The sequence below is a fragment of the Lepidochelys kempii genome, chromosome 5 (genome assembly GCF_965140265.1).
Source record: "Lepidochelys kempii isolate rLepKem1 chromosome 5, rLepKem1.hap2, whole genome shotgun sequence".
Classification (NCBI taxonomy): Eukaryota; Metazoa; Chordata; order Testudines; family Cheloniidae; genus Lepidochelys; species Lepidochelys kempii.
Window position 1 is genome coordinate 130,703,728 of NC_133260.1, and position 10,503 is coordinate 130,714,230.

Genomic DNA, 10,503 nt, shown 5'->3' on the forward strand with positions numbered 1-10,503 from the left:
AGGAGTTTGGTTGCGGGAGGGGGTGCAGGCTCTGGGAAGGAGTTTGGTTGCGGGAGGGGGTGCAGGTTCTGGGAAGGAGTTTGGTTGCGGGAGGGGGTGCAGGCTCTGGGAAGGAGTTTGGTTGCGGGAGGGGGTGCAGGTTCTGGGAAGGAGTTTGGTTGCGGGAGGGGGTGCAGGTTCTGGGAAGGAGTTTGGTTGCGGGAGGGGGTGCAGGCTCTGGGAAGGAGTTTGGTTGCGGGAGGGGGTGCAGGTTCTGGGAAGGAGTTTGGTTGCGGGAGGGGGTGCAGGCTCTGGGAAGGAGTTTGGTTGCGGGAGGGGGTGCAGGCTCTGGGAAGGAGTTTGGTTGCGGGAGGGGGTGCAGGTTCTGGGAAGGAGTTTGGTTGCGGGAGGGGGTGCAGGTTCTGGGAAGGAGTTTGGTTGCGGGAGGGGGTGCAGGCTCTGGGAAGGAGTTTGGTTGCGGGAGGGGGTGCAGGCTCTGGGAAGGAGTTTGGTTGCGGGAGGGGGTGCAGGTTCTGGGAAGGAGTTTGGTTGCGGGAGGGGGTGCAGGCTCTGGGAAGGAGTTTGGTTGCGGGAGGGGGTGCAGGCTCTGGGAAGGAGTTTGGTTGCGGGAGGGGGTGCAGGCTCTGGGAAGGAGTTTGGTTGCGGGAGGGGGTGCAGGTTCTGGGAAGGAGTTTGGTTGCGGGAGGGGGTGCAGGTTCTGGGAAGGAGTTTGGTTGCGGGAGGGGGTGCAGGTTCTGGGAAGGAGTTTGGTTGCGGGAGGGGGTGCAGGCTCTGGGAAGGAGTTTGGTTGCGGGAGGGGGTGCAGGCTCTGGGAAGGAGTTTGGTTGCGGGAGGGGGTGCAGGTTCTGGGAAGGAGTTTGGTTGCGGGAGGGGGTGCAGGCTCTGGGAAGGAGTTTGGTTGCGGGAGGGGGTGCAGGTTCTGGGAAGGAGTTTGGTTGCGGGAGGGGGTGCAGGTTCTGGGAAGGAGTTTGGTTGCGGGAGGGGGTGCAGGCTCTGGGAAGGAGTTTGGTTGCGGGAGGGGGTGCAGGCTCTGGGAAGGAGTTTGGTTGCGGGAGGGGGTGCAGGTTCTGGGAAGGAGTTTGGTTGCGGGAGGGGGTGCAGGCTCTGGGAAGGAGTTTGGTTGCGGGAGGGGGTGCAGGTTCTGGGAAGGAGTTTGGTTGCGGGAGGGGGTGCAGGCTCTGGGAAGGAGTTTGGTTGCGGGAGGGGGTGCAGGTTCTGGGAAGGAGTTTGGTTGCGGGAGGGGGTGCAGGTTCTGGGAAGGAGTTTGGTTGCGGGAGGGGGTGCAGGCTCTGGGAAGGAGTTTGGTTGCGGGAGGGGGTGCAGGTTCTGGGAAGGAGTTTGGTTGCGGGAGGGGGTGCAGGTTCTGGGAAGGAGTTTGGTTGCGGGAGGGGGTGCAGGCTCTGGGAAGGAGTTTGGTTGCGGGAGGGGGTGCAGGCTCTGGGAAGGAGTTTGGTTGCGGGAGGGGGTGCAGGTTCTGGGAAGGAGTTTGGTTGCGGGAGGGGGTGCAGGCTCTGGGAAGGAGTTTGGTTGCGGGAGGGGGTGCAGGTTCTGGGAAGGAGTTTGGTTGCGGGAGGGGGTGCAGGTTCTGGGAAGGAGTTTGGTTGCGGGAGGGGGTGCAGGTTCTGGGAAGGAGTTTGGTTGCGGGAGGGGGTGCAGGCTCTGGGAAGGAGTTTGGCTGCGGGAGGGGGTGCAGGCTCTGGGAAGGAGTTTGGTTGCGGGAGGGGGTGCAGGTTCTGGGAAGGAGTTTGGTTGCGGGAGGGGGTGCAGGTTCTGGGAAGGAGTTTGGTTGCGGGAGGGGGTGCAGGTTCTGGGAAGGAGTTTGGTTGCGGGAGGGGGTGCAGGCTCTGGGAAGGAGTTTGGTTGCGGGAGGGGGTGCAGGCTCTGGGAAGGAGTTTGGTTGCGGGAGGGGGTGCAGGCTCTGGGAAGGAGTTTGGTTGCGGGAGGGGGTGCAGGTTCTGGGAAGGAGTTTGGTTGCGGGAGGGGGTGCAGGTTCTGGGAAGGAGTTTGGTTGCGGGAGGGGGTGCAGGCTCTGGGAAGGAGTTTGGTTGCGGGAGGGGGTGCAGGCTCTGGGAAGGAGTTTGGTTGCGGGAGGGGGTGCAGGCTCTGGGAAGGAGTTTGGTTGCGGGAGGGGGTGCAGGTTCTGGGAAGGAGTTTGGTTGCGGGAGGGGGTGCAGGTTCTGGGAAGGAGTTTGGTTGCGGGAGGGGGTGCAGGTTCTGGGAAGGAGTTTGGTTGCGGGAGGGGGTGCAGGTTCTGGGAAGGAGTTTGGTTGCGGGAGGGGGTGCAGGTTCTGGGAAGGAGTTTGGTTGCGGGAGGGGGTGCAGGCTCTGGGAAGGAGTTTGGTTGCGGGAGGGGGTGCAGGTTCTGGGAAGGAGTTTGGTTGCGGGAGGGGGTGCAGGCTCTGGGAAGGAGTTTGGTTGCGGGAGGGGGTGCAGGTTCTGGGAAGGAGTTTGGTTGCGGGAGGGGGTGCAGGCTCTGGGAAGGAGTTTGGTTGCGGGAGGGGGTGCAGGCTCTGGGAAGGAGTTTGGTTGCGGGAGGGGGTGCAGGCTCTGGGAAGGAGTTTGGTTGCGGGAGGGGGTGCAGGCTCTGGGAAGGAGTTTGGTTGCGGGAGGGGGTGCAGGCTCTGAGAGTTAGTATGGGAGCAAGAGGAGGTGCAGGTTCTGGGAGGGAGTTTGTGTTGGGGGGGTGCGGGCTTGGGCTCTGGGAGGGGGTGTGGGGGGGGGGTCAGGCTCTGGGAAGGAGTTTGGTTGCGGGAGGGGGTGCAGGTTCTGGGAGGGAGTTTGTGTTGGGGGGGTGCGGGCTTGGGCTCTGGGAGGGGGTGTGTGGGGGGGTCAGGCTCTGGGAGGGAGTTTGGGTGCGGGGTTGGGCTCTGGGAGGGAGTTTGGTTGCAGGAGGGGGTTGAAAGCGACCGGCACACCCCTCTGGCAGTGGCTCCTAGGCAGCCAATTGGAGTTGCAGAGTTGGCGCTGGGGCAGGAGCAGTACGCAGAGACCCCCCCGCTCACCCGTAGGGCCGTTCCAGCCACTTCCAGAAGCAGCACAGGGCGAGGGTGGGCAGGAAGCCTGCCTTAGCCCAACTGCGCAGCTACCGGTGGTGGCGGCCAAGGGTCCTGGGCCCTTTTAAATTGCCTGAGCCACTGGCAATTGCCCCCTTTGCCCCCCTCCCCCAGTCAGCGGGCCTGGGCAACAGAGTGCCCATATGATAGCAGAACCAACAGGACTGCCTGAACAACCGTGCTATTCCCTGAGAGCAAAGCAGGGCCTGGGTTTGAGCAGGAGTTTACACCTTCAAGGCCAGTCTGGGGACAGGCACATCTGAAACTGATTCTGAGGCAGAATCTTTGTGTGCGTGAGGAGAAACGCCTTTACAGTGACGGGGGGTGGTCGGTCAGCGATGAACCTATGGGGCCTTTAAGCAGCTACCTCCTCAATAACCTCTTCCTGGGGATGAAAGACTGTTTTTCCCCCACTGGCTGCCTTATAAGTGACCATGGACTCTGACTGCACCACCTTCTTCGTGTAACACTCAGCCCCACCAATGCAGAACTTCTTTCCTGGTGGGCTGAGGGTAGCTAGAGTTAGGCTCTGTGGAAGGAGGTGTGGGACGCTGTGCATGGGACCTGACAAGCCCTGGGTTAAGACCCTTAGGCAGCCAAAGGTCTCACAGCTTGAAGCTTGGAAACACTGCAGACCTCAAGGGTTATGGCCGGGGAGCCGAACTTTAGAGGGCGTTCACTGATGCAGTCCTTAACAGATTCCATTAATGTAATGGGAGCTGCAGGAAACTCATCCCTACTGACTGTGAGCCGCTGACATACCCATGGCCAGGACCCCGCAGCCACCCTGGTTCCCAATGGGGGGATGGAATGTGGGAGGGGGACGCTGTTGTTCTCGATTGGGGGGGGGAATGAATTGGGAGGGGGTCTCTGTTCTCGGTGGGAGCTCATGTGTGTTGAACTGTTTTGAAAACCTGGCCCTAGACCTTGTTTCTGTTTGCACCCAGAATGATCTAAGGGTTTTTTAATCTTAAGGATAGAAGTGGGTGCTGTAAATCCCTTTTCCCTCAGTGCATTAACTGACCTCTCATAACTATATTGACTTTTAAAGGCTCTTAGAAAGTTATGAAGGTTCAAATAAGCCCTGCCAAGTGTAAAGGCACTGTTGCCCCCTTACTAACATTCAGTGGGGGTGTTTTAGTTGCTAGCTCCCAGTACTAAAAAGGGGGAAGGGTCAATGGGGAATGAGGACCCTGAGACTGACAGCCCCCAGGAACAATGGGGAGAGGCCAATGCTCCAGGTCAGCCTGAATGACAGGGCGAGCAGGCTAATCAGGGAGTCAGGAAGCCAGGGAGGTCCTGTCCTCTGTGTGAGCTGGATTTGCCTGGATCAGACAAAGTGGGGCCGAGCTAAGGAGAAAGCAGGGGCTCAAGCTGAGCTGGGGAGCAGAACTGTGCTAGATCCAGAGTGCCTGGAAAAGCAGCCCAGAGAGAGCAGACCTGTGTCCTGGGAGCAGAGCTGCAGCCCCAAAGCTAGAGGAACAGCCCAGAGAGAGCAGACTTGCCCTGGGAGCAGAGCTGCAGCAACCAGAGCCAGAAAAGCAGCCCAGGAAGCAGGTCAGTGCTGGGAGCAGAGTCACAGAAGCAGTCTGCAGAGCAGACCTGTCCCGGGAGCAGAGCTGCAGCAACCAGAGGCAGAGGGGCCAGAGAAGCAGCCCAGGGAGCTGGAGGCAGAGCAGCAGCAGCAGTCCTGAGACAGAGTGGTGCAGCTGGGGCTGGAGCAGTCTGGAGCTGAGTGCGGTGAGCAGCTGGGGAGACCGAGGGGGACCCTGGGCAGTGGGCCCAGCACAGGGAGATGCCTCAGCCAAGGGGCTCTGCAGGCCAGGCTTGGATCGTAACCCCGACAGGGCGGGGGCGACACTGGGAAGAAGGGTCCTACCACTTAGAGCCTGAGAGCGTGTGGCCACCACCAGAGCAAGTGTCCAACCCACAGCATCCCTACAGCACAGCCAGGGCTGGAGCAGGAGGCCTGGGACTTACAAGGAACAGACTGTGAACTGCCCTGACGTTCCAGAGACACTGTTTGTGATGTTCCCTGCCACAGAGCAGGTTGATGTGTTTCCTTTAACCTTTCCCATTTTTCCTTATTCTTTTTAAAATTAATTGTTGATTAAATAACTTGCATTTGCTTTAAATTATATGTAATGGTCAGTGGGTCAGAAAAGTAGCCAGTGCAGAAAGAGTACCCTGGAGTGGGGACACCCTAGCCCCAAAGCCCGAAGTCTCATTGAAAGTCAGTGGAACTTAGGGTGAAATCCGTGCTCCATGGAAATCAATGACAAAACTTCCATTAATTTCAGTGGAGCCAAGATTTCTCCCTCAAAGTATATCTACACTGCAATTAAAAACCCAGAGCCAGCTTGTGCCACTGATTCAGGCTTGTGGGGCTGGGGCTAAGGGGCTGTTTAATTGTGGTGTAGATGTTCAGACTGGGGCTGGAGCCTTCGAGGTGAGAGGGTCCCAGAGCTCAAGCTTCAGCCTGAACCCCAATGGCTACACCACAATTAAACAGCCCCTTAGCCCAAGCCAACTGGCGCAGGACAGTGTTTAACTACAGTACAGACATACCCTAAGTGTCTAAGGCCCAGATTCTCAAAGTATATAGGTTCCTAACCTCTATTGATTTCAGTGGCGCCAAAGTCACTTTGGAAAATCAATGTTTTCAAAAATTGAATCCATTGTCCCTTCTGTTTAGTTTCAAGGTCTGGTGTTTGTTCTGCTTTTCTTAATCACTGTAAATGATTTCTCCCGCTATTTAACTGCTGAATATTGGTAGGCACAGATCATTTCCCACAATGATGGCGTTTTCTGTAAGTTATAGTCCAAATTGAAGGTGCAAGTAAATGACATCTTTCTAAGAAGGAAATGTTTTTTTACAGCCTTGACATTTAGGGCTGAATTGATAGTCGTATTACAGTAGCGCCTAGAAGTCAGAGCCAGTTCAGGACCCGGTTGTGCTAGTCACCGTACAAAAACAAGGTAAGAGGCTTATAAGCCTCAACGAGAAAAGAAAAGGAGTACTTGTGGCACCTTAGAGACTAACCAATTTATTTGAGCATGAGCTTTCGTGAGCTACAGCTCACTTTTTGCGAATACAGACTAACACGGCTGTTACTCTAAAGCCTCAACGAGTTTACAATCTAACTAAAACGAGACAGACAAAGGATGGGAGCAAAACAGAGGCAGGAAGTGACTTGTCCAAGGATACACAGCAAGTTAGCAGCAGAGCTGGGACTGGAAGCCGGATTTCCTAATTCTCACTCCAGTACGCTACCCCCTGGGCCACTCTGCCTCTAATTCAGGAGTGAGGCAGGAGGTGGTGTAAGTTGGATGTTGGCAAGTGGTACAAGTTAGTCTGAGTGCATGGAAATGTAAGGGAAAATAAGTTAAATGACAAGAGGCCAGAATAATGTATTAGTGAATTATAGGGTGGCCTGTTTTAACTTAGCTGCTTTTCCTGCAGTATCTTCTTCTGTATCCTCCTTCATATGTAAGTGACTTCAATGTCATTGAATATCAGGGTTGGAAAGGACCTCAGGATGTCATCTAGTCCAACCCCCTGCTCAAAGTAGGACCAATCCCCAATTTTTGCCCCAGATCCCTAACTAGTCCCCTCAAGGATTGAACTCAAAACCCTGGGTTTAGCAGGCCAATGCTCAAACCACTGAGCTATCCTTCCACCCTTCCCTTTGACTGCTATATAATTTACCCCAGGCTACCCATCACCTACCTATGAGGTTTATGAAAGAGCTCCCCATTACTTCTAGGAAGCAGACTGCAGAGTTTGTTTGCAATGATAGCAAAGAGCTACACCCGATATCTAAAAACAGGAAAAATGAGGCTAGATGTTCAAAAAAATGCCTTAACGGTCAAAGCAATTACACATCAGAAGGGTCTGCCTGAGGGAGTTCACAGAGGTGCTTTCACAGGAGGTACTTAAGTGTAGATGGCATAAAACTTTTGAAGGAGTAGGTCATTCCATACCCTTCCATATAATGGCCCATGAAATGATTTGCAATAAGCAAGAAATTACATGAATTCCTTTTTGGTGTGTTGGTACACTGTTGTTATAGTGATGCTAATTATGATTAACTTGTTTGATTTTCATGTGGGTGCAGCGTGTAACCCTTGAGGAACTCAGTTGAAGTGTAATGTCAAAAAGGCTCCAGCATTGGTAAAGAGCTAGAAGACACATGCTTCATTTTTCTCAAATCTAAAGAGAGAATTCATAGGGCTAATAAATAATATTTCTCTGTCTATACAGTTTGGGACAGCTTGGGATCCTCTAGCTTGCAGGTCCATCATGTGTTCACGCGCCTGAGCTCAGGAGCAGGCTGTAAATGTGGCCAGTTGTGACTTTATAACAACATTTAATAAAAGGAAAATCATACATTATTGGAAATAGAAGCGCTCTATTTGCAAATTCCTCTTTAAAATCGGATAGCTCCTTCATGAATTAGTAATTATCTCAGTATTTAAAATACAGTGTTTCAATGCAAAAAAAAAAATGTCATTAAGTATCATATAGGTGTCTTGCAAACAAAATTCACAGGTATTAACAGCTCACAGCTCCCCCATCTGGCTATCACTTCAGTGCTTTAAGTACCATGTAGGTATCTTGCAAACAAAAGTAGCAGGACTCTGTTTAGCTGGGTAATAGAGCATTTACCGGGGATACTTTATTCCCATGTTACCCTAACCCCACTTCTCAGCCCTCCAATGAAACTAATGTATGTTTTGAAAAGGCTAAATAGATAAACTGATGAGAAATTATTCAGGTGTAAAGAGCATGGCTAAATAGTGCTACGTAGTTGAGAAATTAGTTCACTATATGCCTCATTCCAGAAAGCAACAACCTCTAGGCTTTCTGCCGAGACACTGCCTAGATATGGCACTAAATGGCCAAAGCAGTCTGCCACAGGGAAATGCTAAATTTTGCAACATGTTCAGAGCAAGAACAATGGTCGAAAAATAATTAGGACAAACAGAGGTTTTTACATGAAACACATTCATTTAGAAATTGATGAGAAAACTTCAGCTGGGGAATACTGGATATTTTTTAGGGCAGATGCAATTTCAACTTCCCTCCTTTTAGCTTTTCTCATGAGTCTTACAAGCTCATTACATTGCTCGAAGAAGCAAACAACTCCTAGGTAATTTGATAGCACAGGGTAGTTATTTTACAAAGTCTGTTAAAGCACTGAATTCATCTTAGATTAAAATTCTCCCATTCTTGCAAGGCTAGTGGGAATTTGCATTAAATTTTATAGATTCTTGCAACTTTGTACCCCTCACTGGCTTAAAACATTGATATTTTAAAAGGCAAAAGATCCAATAGAGGGGAAATATTGAACCAGAAATAGTTTAATCTATTGTCTATATAGGTGGCAAGCCTTATAAAATTATGCATAAGTAGTAAATAGTTCTGGAAACCCTTCTAATCTTATTTTGTACTGTGAAAATGCAATTATAAATGTCCAGAAGACAGATATACGATTCCCTTCATCATGCTATCTAGCCACTAGTTAAAATGTCTCATTCCTGTAAAGTATGGCTAGCATAGTTGTTTATAAGACCGCAGAAGGAGTGTATTTTGAAATGCAACAGTGCACTGTAGCATTTCCTAGGATGATATTGTTTTCTTCATAAAAATTGTTTACCTGCTTTCCCTAATGAAATCAATTGCAAACCTCCCATTGACCTCCATGGATCTAGGATTTAGCCCTGAGAAAGTTGAATCCAAAGAAAGACACAGCTGAATTTCTTGGGGGAAATCAAATAGTTCCCATGAAAACAAAGCAGATGAAACAGAACTTACCTTTAAAGAAGGACAGAAACAAAGATGCCCATAGATACAATCCGGAGTAAACAAATCCCAAACACTTGTCAGTGAGCATTGTCCAAACAGAATCGGAGTGCCACTTCTAAGCAGGCAGCAAAGCAGAATGCTGTCTTTGTGACAGCACCAAATGCTTGATAGATTCAATGATTAATAGTGCTAATAAGCCCTTCAACCAGTTTCCCACCGTAGGAGGAAAGTACATGTGCCCAGCTGTCCTTACAGTCTAAGGAAGCCAAGTTCAGTGCAGCTTAAGTAAATCCAAGTGCATGCCAGGGCTTGCTAGGTTTTTTTTTTTCTCTCCTGGTGCTCTGCACCTTTTCTAGTGCAGAAACAAATGCCAGTGAGACTGCACAAGAGGGGTGTGGGTAAAGGGGAGGGGCAGCAAAGGGCCAGCGCTGCCTGGGAGAGATGTTCCACGTCCCCACTGTCTGTAACTAACTCCGAGGCCGCACATCAGCTTTGGTTCCAAGGCAAGTACTAGAGTGCCTCTAGAGCTACTTCTCAGGCAAGGCGAGCTGCAGCCCCCCCGTTCCCTTTACCTGCCAGTGTGATTTCTAGCAGGGAACTGGAGCCTGCCACTGTGTGGAATTGAATGCAGAGAAAACCTCCGCTGTGTGGAAGTTCAGATTTTAGCAGCACAGATGTCAGAAAGCGGAGGCCTGGGGGCCTCAGCTTGTCTTCACTCTGCCCCTTTGCATGTGTGCATGACAGTGCAGCCCTTCAGTCCTGGCTCCAACCAGAAACAAACAGCTGTCTTACAATGCTCCTCGCTCCTGCTCCGGCTTGCTCTCAGCCAGGAGATTTTTGCACACCTTCTGGTCCCTTTCCCTTTTTCGCAGCTCCACTTTAATGGCCAAGCATCAGCAATAAAATATTAGACGTGAATAACGTGCACTTCAAACCTGGCATTTTCCTTGATTCTTCTCCCAGCCTCCATCTTCTGCTTTCTCAGAGATGCAGTTGGGATGGATTGGCATGCTCCTGCATTGCCACCCACAAGGCAACTTCACAGAGTCAGACTCTGTGCTGTGATTCCAGCAGGGGGCATCTCAGGCCAGCCCCTCAAGGGATCCTCCGGACCCCCCAAGAACCGTCCCACAGCTGTTCTCTTTCTGACCAGGGCTGGTGAGGGATGTCCCCTGGGTTGGAGCAATCCGCTCTGTGGGTGCATTACTGCCCAACTCTCTTTCAGCACCTGTTGGGCTCGTCCATCTCCAGGGAATACCCTCTCTCAGACCTGGTGCTTTGACTGTCACTAAAACAGAAGGGCTTTGTGTGACATGGGGAGGCAGCCTGGTCTAGCGAGTAGGGTTTTGGATTTGGATTCGAGACCTACTCTGCCACTGACCTGGTGTGTGACCTTGGGCAAGGCCCTTCTGCGCTCTGTGCCTCAGTTTCCCTTCCCACATTTTTTCCATCTCCTCTGTAAGTTCTTGGGGGGGGCAGAAACTGTCTCTCACTGTGTTGGTACAGCGCCTAGCACAATAGGGCCCTGAGCTTAGTGGGGACCTCTAAGGGCTACCGTAATCTATGTAATAAAATTCCAGGATTGTCACTCTGTGTGTCACTCTGAGCCTAAAATGTCTGTTGAGTCAGGGTGAAGCTATG

At 51.9% G+C, this 10,503-nt stretch overlaps 1 protein-coding gene across 2 annotated transcripts in view; it reads right to left on the reverse strand.

Moving 5' to 3' along the window:
• LOC140911863 (neuronal acetylcholine receptor subunit alpha-7-like) overlaps positions 1-9,841 on the reverse strand; it is a 130,248-nt gene extending 120,407 nt beyond the window's left edge. Inside the window, exon 1 of one of the 2 annotated variants that reach the window (XM_073345880.1) lies at positions 9,798-9,841. In XM_073345880.1, coding sequence (XP_073201981.1) covers positions 9,798-9,804 — 7 coding nt within the window. In that variant the 5' untranslated portion in view covers positions 9,805-9,841. Of the gene's footprint in view, positions 1-8,871; positions 9,185-9,797 lie in introns of those variants that run through there. The other variant, XM_073345879.1, reaches the window with a different exon arrangement.
• Between the last annotated feature and the right edge of the window lie 662 nt (positions 9,842-10,503).